The 24,238-nt window shown below is 29.6% G+C and overlaps 1 protein-coding gene across 4 annotated transcripts; it reads right to left on the reverse strand.

Annotated features, from left to right (window-relative positions):
* Positions 1 to 156: 156 nt before the first annotated feature.
* On the reverse strand, positions 157 to 23,991 carry LOC116358886 (guanine nucleotide-binding protein G(I)/G(S)/G(O) subunit gamma-13-like). Of its 4 annotated transcripts, none has more exons than XM_031811179.1 (3): positions 23,701 to 23,991; positions 3,103 to 3,200; positions 157 to 505 (listed from the first exon to the last, which is right to left on the reverse strand). In XM_031811179.1, exons 2-3 carry the CDS (start codon positions 3,198 to 3,200, stop codon positions 400 to 402), a joined length of 204 nt encoding a protein of 67 aa, XP_031667039.1. In that variant the 5' UTR covers positions 23,701 to 23,991; the 3' UTR covers positions 157 to 399. The 4 variants fall into 4 exon arrangements, with proteins under 4 accessions (XP_031667039.1, XP_031667037.1, XP_031667038.1 ...); XM_031811177.1 differs by having other exon boundaries at positions 296 to 562; positions 23,701 to 23,857; XM_031811178.1 differs by having other exon boundaries at positions 296 to 505; positions 3,103 to 3,205; positions 23,701 to 23,857.
* Between the last annotated feature and the right edge of the window lie 247 nt (positions 23,992 to 24,238).

Consider the following 24,238-nt stretch of genomic DNA (forward strand, 5'->3'; position numbering starts at 1 on the left):
GTGCATGTGTGTGTCTCAGTGTGTGTCTGTGTGTGTGTGTGTGTGTCTGTGTGTATGTGTCTCAGTGTGTGTGTGTCTCAGTGTGTGTCTCAGTGTGTGTGTGTCTCAGTGTGTGTCTCATTGTGTGTGTGTGCATGTGTGTGTCTCAGTGTGTGCCTCAGTGTGTGTGTGTGTCTGTGTGTGTGTCTGTGTGTGTGTGTGTGTGTCTCAGTGTGTGTCTCAGTGTGTGTGTGTCTCAGTGTGTGTGTGTGCATGTGTGTGTCTCAGTGTGTGTGTGTGCATGTGTGTGTCTCAGTGTGTGTGTGTCTCAGTGTGTGTGTGTGTGGATCTGTGTGTGTGTGTGTCTCAGTGTGTGTGTGTGTCTCAGTGTGTGTGTGTGTGGATCTGTGTGTGTGTCCGTTAGAGGATCACACATTTGCCTTTCTCCACCCAGGGGTTGGCCCTCATCAGCTCTGGGTTCAGGAATGGGTCGTCACACACACACCCCTCGATCCATTTCACCAGCCTGCCAAGAGAACACAGACACCCTGTTAGACCACACCCCTCGATCCATTTCACCAGCCTGCCAAGAGAACACACACACCCTGTTAGACCACACCCCTCGATCCACCCGGCTGGCATTCAATCCCATCTCAGGTTTAGGTTCTAGGTGTATTTAAAGGTTCTGATTGGGCCGACAGATTTTACCGTGAATGGGATCTCCCCGAACGCGGAAACATTTGCCTTTAAAAACCCACGATGGGTTTGAATCTCGGACTTAGACAAGGTTGCTAGTTTAAATCCCGGACATAGACAAGGTTGCTAGTTTGAATCCCGAACGTAGACAAGGTTGCTAGTTTGAATCCCGGATGTAGTCAAGGTTGCTAGTTTGAATCCCGGATGTAGTCAAGGTTGCTAGTTTGAATCCCGGACTTAGACAAGGTTGCTAGTTTGAATCCCAGACGTAGGGAAGGTTGCTAGTTTGAATTCCAGACGTAGGGAAGGTTGCTAGTTTGAATCCCGGCCGTAGGGAAGGTTGCTAGTTTGAATCCCACACTTAGTCAAGGTTGCTAGTTTGAATCCCGAACGTAGACAAGGTTGCTAGATTGAATCCTAGACTTAGACAAGGTTGCTAGTTTGAATCCTAGACGTAGACAAGGTTGCTAGATTGAATCCTAGACGTAGACAAGGTTGCTAGTTTGAATCCTAGACGTAGACAAGGTTGCGAGATTGAATCCTAGATGAGACTTTTGTTTTACAACCTGACCTAACATTCCGAACTATTGACATTTCAATGTTTCTGACTGCTTTAATATGTCAACCAAAGAGCAAGTGCAACAACCTAGTGGTTAGAGCATTGGGCCAGTCAACTAAAGGTTGCTGGTTTGAATACGGTGCGGACAAGCTGAAAATCTGTTGATGTGACCTTGAGCAAGGCACTTAACCATAATGATTTCCAGGGAGGGACATACAACTATGGTTGACCCTGTAAAACAACACATTACACTAGACCTATCATACTACTATGGGTGACCCTGTAAAACAACACCTATCATACTACTATGGGTGACCCTGTAAAACAACACCTATCATACTACTATGGGTGACCCTGTAAAACAACACCTATCATACTACTATGGGTGACCCTGTAAAACAACACCTATCATACTACTATGGGTGACCCTGTACGACAACACCTATCATACTACTATGGGTGACCCTGTAAACAACACCTATCATACTACTATGGGTGACCCTGTAAAACAACACCTATCATACTACTATGGGTGACCCTGTAAAACAACACCTATCATACTACTATGGGGTGACCGCCTGTAAAACAAAACCTATCATTACTACTATGAGGGTGACCTCTGTACAACAACACCTATCATCACTACTAATGGGTGACCCTGTAAAAACCCTATCATACTACTATGAGTGACCCTGTGACCTAGAGACCAGAAGGACATCTGGGGATAAGAGACAAGAAAGGGAGCACTGAGGGATGAGACCAGAAGCGACACTGAGGATAGAGACCAGAAGGACACTGGGATAGAGACCAGAAGGACACTGGGATAGAAGACCAAGAAAGGACAACTGGGGGTAGAGACCAGAAGGAACACTTGGGTATGAGACCAGAAGGATACTGGGTAGAGACCAGAAGGACACTGGGGTAGAGACCACGAAGGACACTGGGATAGAGACCAGAAGGACACTGGGATAGAGACCAGAAGGACACTGGGGTAGAGACCAGAAGACACTGAGGGTAGAGACCAAGAAGAACACTGGAATAGAGACCAGAAGAACACTGGGATAGAGACCAGAAGACACTGGATAGAGACCAGAAGGACACTGGGATAGAGACCAGAAGGACACTGGGATAGAGACCAGAAGGACACTGGGATAGAGACCAGAAGGACACTGGGGTAGAGACCAGAAGGACACTGGGATAGAGACCAGAAGGACACTGGAATAGAGACCAGAAGGATACTGGGATAGAGACCAGAAGGACTAGACACTGGAATAGAGACCAGAAGGACACTGGGATAGAGACCAGAAGGAAACTGGGATAGAGACCAGAAGGACACTGGGATAGAAACCAGAAGGACACTGGGATAGAAACCAGAAGGACACTGGGATAGAAACCAGAAGGACACTGGGATAGAGACCAGAAGGACACTGGGATAGAGACCAGAAGGACACTGGGATAGAGACCAGAAGGACACTGGGGTAGAGACCAGAAGGACACTGGGGTAGAGACCAGAAGGACACTGGGGTAGAGACCAGAAGGACACTGGGGTAGAGACCAGAAGGACACTGGGGTAGAGACCAGAAGGACACTGGGGTAGAGACCAGAAGGACACGGGTAGAGACCAGAAGAACACTGGGATAGAGACCAGAAGGACACTGGGATAGAGACCAGAAGGACACTGGGGTAGAGACCAGAAGGACACTGGGGTAGAGACCAGAAGGACACTGGGGTAGAGACCAGAAGGACACTGGGGTAGAGACCAGAAGGACACTGGGGTAGAGACCAGAAGGACACGGGTAGAGACCAGAAGAACACTGGGATAGAGACCAGAAGGACACTGGGATAGAGACCAGAAGGACACTACCTACTCAGTAACCGTGATGGAGGATTTCTCTCTGTTGATGGCCAGCTGGTACTGAAGACTCTCCACCTCCCTCTTCATCTGGGGAAGATCCAAGTCCTCCATCTACACTAATGACATAATACACACATTACATTATACACACATTACATTACATTATACACACATTACATTACATTATACACACATTACATTATACACACATTACATTATACACACATTACATTACATTATACACACATTACATTACACACACATTACATTATACACACATTACATTATACACACATTACATTATACACACATTACATTACATTATACACACATTACATTACATTATACACACATTACATTACATTATACACACATTACATTATACACACATTACATTACATTATACACACATTACATTACATTATACACACATTACATTATACACACATTACATTATACACACATTACATTACATTATACACACATTACATTATACACACATTACATTACATTATACACACATTACATTACATTATACACACATTACATTATACACACATTACATTATACACACATTACATTATACACACATTACATTATACACACATTACATTACATTATACACACATTACATTATACACACATTACATTACATTATACACACATTACATTACATTACACACATTACATTATACACACATTACATTACATTATACACACATTACATTACATTATACACACATTACATTACATTACACACATTACATTATACACACATTACATTATACACACATTACATTACATTATACACATTACATTATACACACATTACATTATACACACATTACATTATACACACATTACATTACATTATACACACATTACATTACATTATACACACATTACATTACATTACACACATTACATTATACACACATTACATTACATTATACACACATTACATTACATTATACACACATTACATTACATTACACACATTACATTATACACACATTACATTATACACACATTACATTACATTACACACATTACATTATACACACATTACATTATACACACATTACATTATACACACATTACATTATACACACATCACATTACATTATACACACATTACATTATACACACATTACATTACATTATACACACATTACATTACATTATACACACATTACATTACATTATACACACATTACATTATACACACATTACATTACATTATACACACATTACATTACATTATACACACATTACATTACATTATACACACATTACATTACATTATACACACATTACATTATACACACATTACATTATACACACATTACATTACATTATACACACATTACATTACATTATACACACATTACATTATACACACATTACATTATACACACATTACATTATACACACATTACATTACATTATACACACATTACATTACATTATACACACATTACATTACATTATACACACATTACATTACATTATACACACATTACATTACATTATACACACATTACATTACATTATACACACATTACATTACATTATACACACATTACATTATACACACATTACATTATACACACATTACATTATACACACATTACATTACATTATACACACATTACATTACATTATACACACATTACATTACATTATACACACATTACATTACACACATTACATTACATTATACACACATTACATTACATTATACACATTACATTACATTATACACACATTACATTACATTATACACATTACATTACATTATACACACATTACATTATACACACATTACATTACATTATACACACATTACATTACATTACACACATTACATTACATTATACACACATTACATTACATTATACACACATTACATTATACACACATTACATTACATTATACACACATTACATTACATTATACACACATTACATTACATTATACACACATTACATTATACACACATTACATTATACACACATTACATTACATTATACACACATTACATTACATTACACACATTACATTACATTATACACACATTACATTACATTATACACACATTACATTATACACACATTACATTACATTATACACACATTACATTACATTATACACACATTACATTACATTATACACACATTACATTATACACACATTACATTACATTATACACACATTACATTACATTATACACACATTACATTATACACACATTACATTATACACACATTACATTACATTATACACACATTACATTATACACACATTACATTATACACACATTACATTATACACACATTACATTATACACACATTACATTATACACACATTACATTATACACACATTACATTACATTATACACACATTACATTATACACACATTACATTACATTATACACACATTACATTACATTATACACACATTACATTATACACACATTACATTATACACACATTACATTATACACACATTACATTACATTATACACACATTACATTAGATTATACACACATTACATTACACACATTACATTACATTATACACACATTACATTACATTATACACACATTACATTATACACACATTACATTACACACATTACATTATACACACATTACATTATACACACATTACATTATACACACATTACATTACACACATTACATTATACACACATTACATTATACACACATTACATTACATTACACACATTACATTATACACACATTACACTACATTATACACACATTACATTATACACACATTACATTACACACACATTACATTACATTATACACACATTACACTATACACACATTACATTATACACACATTACATTACATTATACACACATTACATTACACACACATTACATTATACACACATTACATTACATTATACACACATTACATTACATTATACACACATTACATTATACACACATTACATTACATTATACACACATTACATTACATTATACACACATTACATTACATTATACACACATTACATTACATTATACACACATTACATTATACACACATTACATTATACACACATTATACACACATTACATTACATTATACACACATTATACACACATTACATTACATTACACACATTACATTACATTATACACACATTACATTATACACACATTACATTACATTATACACACATTACATTATACACACATTACATTACATTATACACACATTACATTACATTACACACATTACATTACATTATACACACATTACATTATACACACATTACATTACATTATACACACATTACATTATACACACATTACATTATACACACATCACATTACACACATTACATTACATTACATTATACACACATTACATTACACACACATTACATTACATTATACACACATTACATTACATTATACACACATTACATTACATTATACACACATTACATTACATTATACACACATTACATTATACACACATTACATTACATTATACACACATTACATTATACACACATTACATTACATTATACACACATTACACACATTATACACACATTACATTACATTATACACACATTACATTATACACACATTACATTATACACACATTACATTACATTATACACACATTACATTACATTATACACACATTACATTACATTATACACACATTACATTATACACACATTACATTATACACACATTACATTACATTATACACACATTACATTACACACACATTACATTACATTATACACACATTACATTACATTATACACACATTACATTACATTATACACACATTACATCATACACACATTACATTACATTATACACACATTACATTACATTATACACACATTACATTACACACACATTACATTACACACACATTACATTACATTATACACACATTACATTATACACACATTACATTACATTATACACACATTACACACACATTACATTACACACACATTACATTACATTATACACACATTACATTATACACACATTACATTACATTATACACACATTACATTATACACACATTACATTACATTATACACACATTACATTACATTATACACACATTACATTACATTATACACACATTACATTATACACACATTACATTATACACACATTACATTACATTATACACACATTACATTACATTATACACACATTACATTATACACACATTACATTATACACACATTACATTACATTATACACACATTACATTACATTATACACACATTACATTATACACACATTACATTATACACACATTACATTACATTATACACACATTACATTACACACACATTACATTACATTATACACACATTACATTACATTATACACACATTACATTATACACACATTACATTACATTATACACACATTACATTACATTATACACACATTACATTATACACACATTACATTATACACACATTACATTATACACACATTACATTACATTATACACACATTACATTATACACACATTACATTACATTATACACACATTACATTACATTATACACACATTACATTATACACACATTACATTACATTATACACACATTACATTACATTATACACACATTACATTATACACACATTACATTACACACACATTACATTACATTACACACATTACATTACATTATACACACATTACATTACATTATACACACATTACATTACATTATACACACATTACATTACATTATACACACATTACATTACATTATACACACATTACATTACACACACATTACATTACATTATACACACATTACATTACATTACACACACATTACATTACATTATACACACATTACATTACATTATACACACATTACATTACACACACATTACATTACATTATACACACATTACATCATACACACATTACATTACACACATTACATTACATTATACACACATTACATTACATTATACACACATTACATTACATTATACACACATTACATTACACACACATTACATTACACACACATTACATTACATTATACACACATTACATTATACACACATTACATTACATTATACACACATTACATTACATTATACACACATTACATTACATTATACACACATTACATTATACACACATTACATTACATTATACACACATTACATTATACACACATTACATTACATTATACACACATTACATTATACACACATTACATTACATTATACACACATTACATTACATTATACACACATTACATTACATTATACACACATTACATTATACACACATTACATTATACACACATTACATTACATTATACACACATTACATTACATTATACACACATTACATTATACACACATTACATTATACACACATTACATTACATTATACACACATTACATTACATTATACACACATTACATTACATTATACACACATTACATTATACACACATTACATTACATTATACACACATTACATTACATTACACACATTACATTACACACACATTACATTACATTATACACACATTACATTACATTATACACACATTACATTACATTATACACACATTACATTACATTATACACACATTACATTATACACACATTACATTACATTATACACACATTACATTACATTACACACACATTACATTACATTATACACACATTACATTACATTATACACACATTACATTATACACACATTACATTATACACACATCACATTACACACATTACATTACATTATACACACATTACATTATACACACATCACAGTACACACATTACATTACATTATACACACATTACATTATACACACATTACATTATACACATTACATTATACACACATTACATTACATTATACACACATTACATTACATTATACACACATTACATTATACACACATTACATTACATTATACACACATTACATTACATTATACACACATTACATTACATTACACACATTACATTATACACACATTACATTATACACACATTACATTACATTACACACATTACATTATACACACATTACATTATACACACATTACATTATACACACATTACATTATACACACATCACATTACATTATACACACATTACATTATACACACATTACATTACATTATACACACATTACATTACATTATACACACATTACATTACATTATACACACATTACATTATACACACATTACATTACATTATACACACATTACATTACATTATACACACATTACATTACATTATACACACATTACATTACATTATACACACATTATACACACATTACATTATACACACATTACATTATACACACATTACATTACATTATACACACATTACATTACACACATTACATTACATTACATACATTACATTACATTACATTATACACACATTACATTATACACACATTACATTATACACACATTACATTATACACACATTACATTACATTATACACACATTACATTATACACACATTACATTACATTATACACACATTACATTACATTATACACACATTACATTACATTATACACACATTACATTACATTATACACACATTACATTATACACACATTACATTATACACACATTACATTATACACACATTACATTACATTATACACACATTACATTACATTATACACACATTACATTACATTATACACACATTACATTACACACATTACATTACATTATACACACATTACATTACATTATACACATTACATTACATTATACACACATTACATTATACACACATTACATTATACACACATTACATTACATTATACACACATTACATTACATTACACACATTACATTACATTATACACACATTACATTACATTATACACACATTACATTATACACACATTACATTACATTATACACACATTACATTACATTATACACACATTACATTACATTATACACACATTACATTACATTATACACACATTACATTATACACACATTACATTATACACACATTACATTACATTATACACACATTACATTATACACACATTACATTACATTACACACACATTACATTACATTATACACACATTACATTACATTATACACACATTACATTATACACACATTACATTACATTATACACACATTACATTACATTATACACACATTACATTATACACACATTACATTATACACACATTACATTATACACACATTACATTATACACACATTACATTATACACACATTACATTACATTATACACACATTACATTATACACACATTACATTACATTATACACACATTACATTATACACACATTACATTACATTATACACACATTACATTACATTATACACACATTACATTATACACACATTACATTATACACACATTACATTACATTATACACACATTACATTACACACATTACATTACATTATACACACATTACATTACATTATACACACATTACACTACATTATACACACATTACATTATACACACATTACATTACACACATTACATTATACACACATTACATTATACACACATTACATTATACACACATTACATTACACACATTACATTACATTACACACATTACATTATACACACATTACATTACATTATACACACATTACATTATACACACATTACATTACACACACATTACATTACATTATACACACATTACACTATACACACATTACATTATACACACATTACATTACATTATACACACATTACATTACACACACATTACATTATACACACATTACATTACATTATACACACATTACATTACATTATACACACATTACATTATACACACATTACATTATACACACATTACATTACATTATACACACATTACATTACATTATACACACATTACATTACATTATACACACATTACATTATACACACATTATACACACATTACATTACATTATACACACATTATACACACATTACATTACATTACACACATTACATTACATTATACACACATTACATTATACACACATTACATTACATTATACACACATTACATTATACACACATTACATTACATTATACACACATTACATTACATTACACACATTACATTACATTATACACACATTACATTATACACACATTACATTACATTATACACACATTACATTATACACACATTACATTATACACACATCACATTACACACATTACATTACATTACATTATACACACATTACATTACACACACATTACATTACATTATACACACATTACATTACATTATACACACATTACATTACATTATACACACATTACATTATACACACATTACATTACATTATACACACATTACATTATACACACATTACATTACATTATACACACATTACATTACATTATACACACATTACATTATACACACATTACATTACACACACATTACATTACATTATACACACATTACACTATACACACATTACATTATACACACATTACATTACACACACATTACATTATACACACATTACATTACATTATACACACATTACATTACATTATACACACATTACATTATACACACATTACATTATACACACATTACATTACATTATACACACATTACATTACATTATACACACATTACATTACATTATACACACATTACATTATACACACATTACATTATACACACATTATACACACATTACATTACATTATACACACATTATACACACATTACATTACATTACACACATTACATTACATTATACACACATTACATTATACACACATTACATTACATTATACACACATTACATTATACACACATTACATTACATTATACACACATTACATTACATTACACACATTACATTACATTATACACACATTACATTATACACACATTACATTACATTATACACACATTACATTATACACACATTACATTATACACACATCACATTACACACATTACATTACATTACATTATACACACATTACATTACACACACATTACATTACATTATACACACATTACATTACATTATACACACATTACATTACATTATACACACATTACATTACATTATACACACATTACATTATACACACATTACATTACATTATACACACATTACATTATACACACATTACATTACATTATACACACATTACATTATACACACATTACATTACATTATACACACATTACACACATTATACACACATTACATTACATTATACACACATTACATTACATTATACACACATTACATTACATTATACACACATTACATTATACACACATTACATTATACACACATTACATTACATTATACACACATTACATTACACACATTACATTACATTATACACACATTACATTACATTATACACACATTACACTACATTATACACACATTACATTATACACACATTACATTACACACATTACATTATACACACATTACATTATACACACATTACATTATACACACATTACATTACACACATTACATTACATTACACACATTACATTATACACACATTACACTACATTATACACACATTACATTATACACACATTACATTACACACACATTACATTACATTATACACACATTACACTATACACACATTACATTATACACACATTACATTACATTATACACACATTACATTACACACACATTACATTATACACACATTACATTACATTATACACACATTACATTACATTATACACACATTACATTATACACACATTACATTATACACACATTACATTACATTATACACACATTACATTACATTATACACACATTACATTACATTATACACACATTACATTATACACACATTACATTATACACACATTATACACACATTACATTACATTATACACACATTATACACACATTACATTACATTACACACATTACATTACATTATACACACATTACATTATACACACATTACATTACATTATACACACATTACATTATACACACATTACATTACATTATACACACATTACATTACATTACACACATTACATTACATTATACACACATTACATTATACACACATTACATTACATTATACACACATTACATTATACACACATTACATTATACACACATCACATTACACACATTACATTACATTACATTATACACACATTACATTACACACACATTACATTACATTATACACACATTACATTACATTATACACACATTACATTACATTATACACACATTACATTACATTATACACACATTACATTATACACACATTACATTACATTATACACACATTACATTATACACACATTACATTACATTATACACACATTACACACATTATACACACATTACATTACATTATACACACATTACATTATACACACATTACATTATACACACATTACATTACATTATACACACATTACATTACATTATACACACATTACATTACATTATACACACATTACATTATACACACATTACATTATACACACATTACATTACATTATACACACATTACATTACACACACATTACATTACATTATACACACATTACATTACATTATACACACATTACATTACACACACATTACATTATACACACATTACATTACATTATACACACATTACATTACATTATACACACATTACATTATACACACATTACATTATACACACATTACATTATACACACATTACATTACATTATACACACATTACATTACATTATACACACATTACATTATACACACATTACATTATACACACATTACATTATACACACATTACATTACATTATACACACATTACATTATACACACATTACATTACATTATACACACATTACATTATACACACATTACATTACATTATACACACATTACATTACATTATACACACATTACATTATACACACATTACATTATACACACATTACATTACATTATACACACATTACATTACATTATACACACATTACATTATACACACATTACATTACACACACATTACATTACATTACACACATTACATTACATTATACACACATTACATTACACACACATTACATTATACACACATTACATTATACACACATTACATTACACACACATTACATTACATTATACACACATTACATTACATTATACACACATTACATTACATTATACACACATTACATTACATTATACACACATTACATTACATTATACACACATTACATTATACACACATTACATTACATTATACACACATTACATTACATTACACACACATTACATTACATTATACACACATTACATTACATTATACACACATTACATTAACACACATTACATTACATTATACACACATTACATCATACACACATTACATTACACACATTACATTACATTATACACACATTACATTATACACACATTACATTACATTATACACACATTACACACATTATACACACATTACATTACATTATACACACATTACATTACATTATACACACATTACATTACATTATACACACATTACATTATACACACATTACATTATACACACATTACATTACATTATACACACATTACATTACACACATTACATTACATTATACACACATTACATTACATTATACACACATTACATTACACACACATTACATTACATTATACACACATTACATCATACACATTACATTACACACATTACTACATTATACACACATTACATTATACACACATTACATTATACACACATTACATTACACATACACACATTACACACATTATACACACATTACATTACATTATACACACATTACATTACATTATACACACATTACATTACATTATACACACATTACATTATACACACATTACATTATACACACATTACATTACATTATACACACATTACATTACACACATTACATTACATTATACACACATTACATTACATTATACACACATTACATTACACACATTACATTACATTATACACACATTACATTACATTACACACATTACATTACATTATACACACATTACATTATACACACATTACATTACATTATACACACATTACATTATACACACATTACATTACATTATACACACATTACATTACATTACACACATTACATTACATTATACACACATTACATTATACACACATTACATTACATTATACACACATTACATTATACACACATTACATTATACACACATCACATTACACACATTACATTACATTACATTATACACACATTACATTACACACACATTACATTACATTATACACACATTACATTACATTATACACACATTACATTACATTATACACACATTACATTACATTATACACACATTACATTATACACACATTACATTACATTATACACACATTACATTATACACACATTACATTACATTATACACACATTACATTATACACACATTACATTACATTATACACACATTACACACATTATACACACATTACATTACATTATACACACATTACATTACATTATACACACATTACATTACATTATACACACATTACATTATACACACATTACATTATACACACATTACATTACATTATACACACATTACATTACACACATTACATTACATTATACACACATTACATTACATTATACACACATTACACTACATTATACACACATTACATTATACACACATTACATTACACACATTACATTATACACACATTACATTATACACACATTACATTATACACACATTACATTACACACATTACATTACATTACACACATTACATTATACACACATTACACTACATTATACACACATTACATTATACACACATTACATTACACACACATTACATTACATTATACACACATTACACTATACACACATTACATTATACACACATTACATTACATTATACACACATTACATTACACACACATTACATTATACACACATTACATTACATTATACACACATTACATTACATTATACACACATTACATTATACACACATTACATTATACACACATTACATTACATTATACACACATTACATTACATTATACACACATTACATTACATTATACACACATTACATTATACACACATTACATTATACACACATATACACACATTACATTACATTATACACACATTATACACACATTACATTACATTACACACATTACATTACATTATACACACATTACATTATACACACATTACATTACATTATACACACATTACATTATACACACATTACATTACATTATACACACATTACATTACATTACACACATTACATTACATTATACACACATTACATTATACACACATTACATTACATTATACACACATTACATTATACACACATTACATTATACACACATCACATTACACACATTACATTACATTACATTATACACACATTACATTACACACACATTACATTACATTATACACACATTACATTACATTATACACACATTACATTACATTATACACACATTACATTACATTATACACACATTACATTATACACACATTACATTACATTATACACACATTACATTATACACACATTACATTACATTATACACACATTACACACATTATACACACATTACATTACATTATACACACATTACATTATACACACATTACATTATACACACATTACATTACATTATACACACATTACATTACATTATACACACATTACATTACATTATACACACATTACATTATACACACATTACATTATACACACATTACATTACATTATACACACATTACATTACACACACATTACATTACATTATACACACATTACATTACATTATACACACATTACATTACACACACATTACATTATACACACATTACATTACATTATACACACATTACATTACATTATACACACATTACATTATACACACATTACATTATACACACATTACATTATACACACATTACATTACATTATACACACATTACATTACATTATACACACATTACATTATACACACATTACATTATACACACATTACATTATACACACATTACATTACATTATACACACATTACATTATACACACATTACATTACATTATACACACATTACATTATACACACATTACATTACATTATACACACATTACATTACATTATACACACATTACATTATACACACATTACATTATACACACATTACATTACATTATACACACATTACATTACATTATACACACATTACATTATACACACATTACATTACACACACATTACATTACATTACACACATTACATTACATTATACACACATTACATTACACACACATTACATTATACACACATTACATTATACACACATTACATTACACACACATTACATTACATTATACACACATTGCATTACATTATACACACATTACATTACATTATACACACATTACATTACATTATACACACATTACATTACATTATACACACATTACATTATACACACATTACATTACATTATACACACATTACATTACATTACACACACATTACATTACATTATACACACATTACATTACATTATACACACATTACATTACACACACATTACATTACATTATACACACATTACATCATACACACATTACATTACACACATTACATTACATTATACACACATTACATTATACACACATTACATTACATTATACACACATTACACACATTATACACACATTACATTACATTATACACACATTACATTACATTATACACACATTACATTACATTATACACACATTACATTATACACACATTACATTATACACACATTACATTACATTATACACACATTACATTACACACATTACATTACATTATACACACATTACATTACATTATACACACATTACACTACATTATACACACATTACATTATACACACATTACATTACACACATTACATTATACACACATTACATTATACACACATTACATTATACACACATTACATTACACACATTACATTACATTACACACATTACATTATACACACATTACACTACATTATACACACATTACATTATACACACATTACATTACACACACATTACATTACATTATACACACATTACACTATACACACATTACATTATACACACATTACATTACATTATACACACATTACATTACACACACATTACATTATACACACATTACATTACATTATACACACATTACATTACATTATACACACATTACATTATACACACATTACATTATACACACATTACATTACATTATACACACATTACATTACATTATACACACATTACATTACATTATACACACATTACATTATACACACATTACATTATACACACATTATACACACATTACATTACATTATACACACATTATACACACATTACATTACACACATTACATTACATTATACACACATTACATTATACACACATTACATTACATTATACACACATTACATTATACACACATTACATTATACACACATTACATTACATTATACACACATTACATTACATTACACACATTACATTACATTATACACACATTACATTATACACACATTACATTACATTATACACACATTACATTATACACACATTACATTATACACACATCACATTACACACATTACATTACATTACATTATACACACATTACATTACACACACATTACATTACATTATACACACATTACATTACATTATACACACATTACATTACATTATACACACATTACATTACATTATACACACATTACATTATACACACATTACATTACATTATACACACATTACATTATACACACATTACATTACATTATACACACATTACACACATTATACACACATTACATTACATTATACACACATTACATTATACACACATTACATTATACACACATTACATTACATTATACACACATTACATTACATTATACACACATTACATTACATTATACACACATTACATTATACACACATTACATTATACACACATTACATTACATTATACACACATTACATTACACACACATTACATTACATTATACACACATTACATTACATTATACACACATTACATTATACACACATTACATTACATTATACACACATTACATTACATTATACACACATTACATTATACACACATTACATTATACACACATTACATTATACACACATTACATTACATTATACACACATTACATTATACACACATTACATTACATTATACACACATTACATTATACACACATTACATTACATTATACACACATTACATTACATTATACACACATTACATTATACACACATTACATTATACACACATTACATTACATTATACACACATTACATTACATTATACACACATTACATTATACACACATTACATTACACACACATTACATTACATTACACACATTACATTACATTATACACACATTACATTACACACACATTACATTATACACACATTACATTATACACACATTACATTACACACACATTACATTACATTATACACACATTGCATTACATTATACACACATTACATTACATTATACACACATTACATTACATTATACACACATTACATTACATTATACACACATTACATTATACACACATTACATTACATTATACACACATTACATTACATTACACACACATTACATTACATTATACACACATTACATTACATTATACACACATTACATTACACACACATTACATTACATTATACACACATTACATCATACACACATTACATTACACACATTACATTACATTATACACACATTACATTACATTATACACACATTACATTATACACACATTACATTACATTATACACACATTACATTATACACACATTACATTACATTATACACACATTACATTATACACACATTACATTACATTATACACACATTACATTACATTATACACACATTACATTACATTATACACACATTACATTATACACACATTACATTATACACACATTACATTACATTATACACACATTACATTACATTATACACACATTACATTATACACACATTACATTATACACACATTACATTACATTATACACACATTACATTACATTATACACACATTACATTACATTATACACACATTACATTATACACACATTACATTACATTATACACACATTACATTACATTACACACATTACATTACACACACATTACATTACATTATACACACATTACATTACATTATACACACATTACATTACATTATACACACATTACATTACATTATACACACATTACATTATACACACATTACATTACATTATACACACATTACATTACATTACACACACATTACATTACATTATACACACATTACATTACATTATACACACATTACATTATACACACATTACATTATACACACATCACATTACACACATTACATTACATTATACACACATTACATTATACACACATCACAGTACACACATTACATTACATTATACACACATTACATTATACACACATTACATTATACACATTACATTATACACACATTACATTACATTATACACACATTACATTACATTATACACACATTACATTACATTATACACACATTACATTACATTATACACACATTACATTACATTATACACACATTACATTATACACACATTACATTATACACACATTACATTACATTATACACACATTACATTATACACACATTACATTATACACACATCACATTACACACATTACATTACATTATACACACATTACATTATACACACATCACAGTACACACATTACATTACATTATACACACATTACATTATACACATTACATTATACACACATTACATTACATTATACACACATTACATTACATTATACACACATTACATTACATTATACACACATTACATTATACACACATTACATTATACACACATTACATTACATTATACACACATTACATTATACACACATTACATTATACACACATCACATTACACACATTACATTACATTATACACACATTACATTATACACACATTACATTACATTACACACACATTACATTACATTATACACACATTACATTACATTATACACACATTACATTACATTATACACACATTACATTACATTATACACACATTACATTATACACACATTACATTACATTATACACACATTACATTACATTACACACATTACATTACATTACACACATTACATTACATTATACACACATTACATTACATTATACACATTACATTACATTACATAGTCTACACTCTCCTACCAGACATATCTACACTCTCCTACCAGACATATCTACACTCTCCTACCAGACATATCTCTACATAGTCTACATTCTCCTACCAGACATATCTAGACTCTCCTACCAGACATATCTACACTCTCCTACCAGACATATCTAGACTCTCCTACCAGACATATCTCTACATAGTCTACACTCTCCTACCAGACATATCTAGACTCTCCTACCAGACATATCTCCACATAGTCTACACTCTCCTACCAGACATATCTAGACTCTCCTACCAGACGTATCTCTACATAGTCTACATTCTCCTACCAGACATATTACACTCTCCTACCAGACATATCTACATTCTCCTACCCAGACATATCTCTACATAGTCTACACTCTCCTACCAGACATATTAGACTCTCCTACCAGACATACTCTACACTCTCCTACAGACATATCTCTACATAGTCTACACTCTCCTACCAGACATATCTACACTCTCCTACCAGACATATCTACATAGTTACACTCCCTACCAGACATATCTACACTCTCCTACCAGACATATCTTACATAGTCTGCTGTATGACCAGAATACTGTGTGTGAGAGAGAGAGACTCTGAATAACTGGGTCCCTTTTTTAGGTCATTTACACATACACTGCACACCCCACCAGTAACAGATATATTATATAGATATACAGTAACATAGATATATTATATAGATATACAGTAAACATAGAACATATTATATAGATATACAGTAACATAGACATATTATATAGATATACAGTAACATAGATATATTATATAGATATAGAGTAACATAGATATATTATATAGATATACAGTAACATAGATATATTATATAGATATACAGTAACATAGATATATTATATAGATATAGAGTAACATAGACATATTATATAGATATACAGTAACATAGATATATTATATAGATATAGAGGAACATAGATATATTATATAGATATAGAGTAACATAGATATATTATATAGATATACAGTAACATAGATATATTATATAGATATTGAGTAACATAGATATATTTTATAGATATTGAGTAACATAGATATATTTTATAGATATAGAGTAACATAGATATATTATATAGATATAGAGTAACATAGATATATTATATAGATATACAGTAACATAGATATATTATATAGCTCAGCTATGATCATTTATACATATAGACATTCAATACGAATACAGTATACTTTGATTAAATGTGGTCATGTATTTATATCCATCAACACTTATTACGAATACAGTTTACTCCTTATTTAAATGTACTTATATATTTATATAAGTCTATTATTGTGTTTATATATATTTTTTAAATTATAGTGTAAATGATTATAGACGTCACTGATTCTCTGTTCTCCCGGTCTCGGCGCTCATCATCACTACCTCCCGTTTTGACGGAAGAAAACAAGTCGTTCTGTTCTTCAGTTCCGGTAAACCCCCCCCCCCCCCCCCGGTTTTTACAGAGAACACAACGTTAAATCCCCCGGTTTTTACAGATAACGTTTAATTTAAAAGCTCATGTCGAGACAAAGCCAGAGAGCGTTAGAGTGATGCAGCTGTCTCCGTGTTTTCATCTGCCCTATTTAAATAAACCAATCATCTCCTCCTGCCTGAATAACACATTATCTCGATCAACAAAGACAACAGCTGAACCTCGGGAGTTTATCCAGAGAATATAAAGGGCATCAATATCCAGAGATGGCATTATGCTGATTAAAAACCCTCAATAAATACACGTTATAAAACGGTATAACCGTTCCGCTACTCTATAGCCTTAGCGTTTTCCCTTATGAACGTTGTTCTGGGGGCAGATCTGCAGTGGTCACTAAGCACCGCCACAAAGTCATCAATCTGAATTTACACCCTAACCACTGTTTAACCCTAACCTTATATTAAAGACAAAAAAATATCATTTTTTGTTTTCATGAATTTGTACACTATAGGCAATGTTTACATTACAGCTGGCCTATCTAAAGGGATGTACATGGTATAGACGGTTACAGACCGAATTATGCTGCTACTAGACTATTAACAGATTCATCGCGGAAGGAGCGCGATGAGGGGGGGGGGGGGTGGTTCTGTGGTATTTCTTACCGTTTTACCGGAGACCTGGTGCTTCTAGTCGTGAAGTTCTGATCCAGATGATCTGTAGCCCTGGTTAGCCTTATGTTCCCAGACAGACGACACGCGATTTACCCCCCCTCAATCTACCGAAAACAGTACAGTGGAGGTAACGAGCTCTAACGGGATTAGCGGTGGTTAGAGCGGAAAAATCAGGAACGCTGGAGCATCTCCCAGTAGACAGGACCGACTACAGCGCGCGCGAGAGAGAGATCAATCCGCTTCTATCGTCTGCCTGTGGAACTGCCTCACTCTCTCTATCCTCTTCTGTCAGACACTCCTTTCTCCCTCTATCTCCTCTTCTGTCAGACACTCCCTTTCTCCTCTATCCTCTTCTGTCAGACACTCCTTTCTCCCTCTATCCTCCTCCTCCTATCAGACACTCCTTTCTCCCTCTATCCTCCTCCTCCTCTATCAGACACTCCTTTCTCCTCTATCCTCCTCTATCAGACACTTCCTTTCTCCTCTATCCTCCTCCTCTATCAGGCACTCCCTTTCTCCTCTATCCTCC

Source organism: Oncorhynchus kisutch, unplaced genomic scaffold, assembly GCF_002021735.2.
Source record: "Oncorhynchus kisutch isolate 150728-3 unplaced genomic scaffold, Okis_V2 Okis01b-Okis20b_hom, whole genome shotgun sequence".
Taxonomy (NCBI): Eukaryota; Metazoa; Chordata; class Actinopteri; order Salmoniformes; family Salmonidae; genus Oncorhynchus; species Oncorhynchus kisutch.

Excerpts from the sequence above, each read along its gene's own strand:
- LOC116358886 (XM_031811177.1), bottom strand. The coding sequence starts at position 3,200 with ATGGAGGACTTGGATCTTCCCCAGATGAAGAGGGAGGTGGAGAGTCTT. Across the intron at positions 563-3,102 it reads TCCTCCATCACGGTTACTGA|GCTGGTGAAATGGATCGAGG; the intron begins GTAGGTAGTGTC and ends TTCTCTTGGCAG.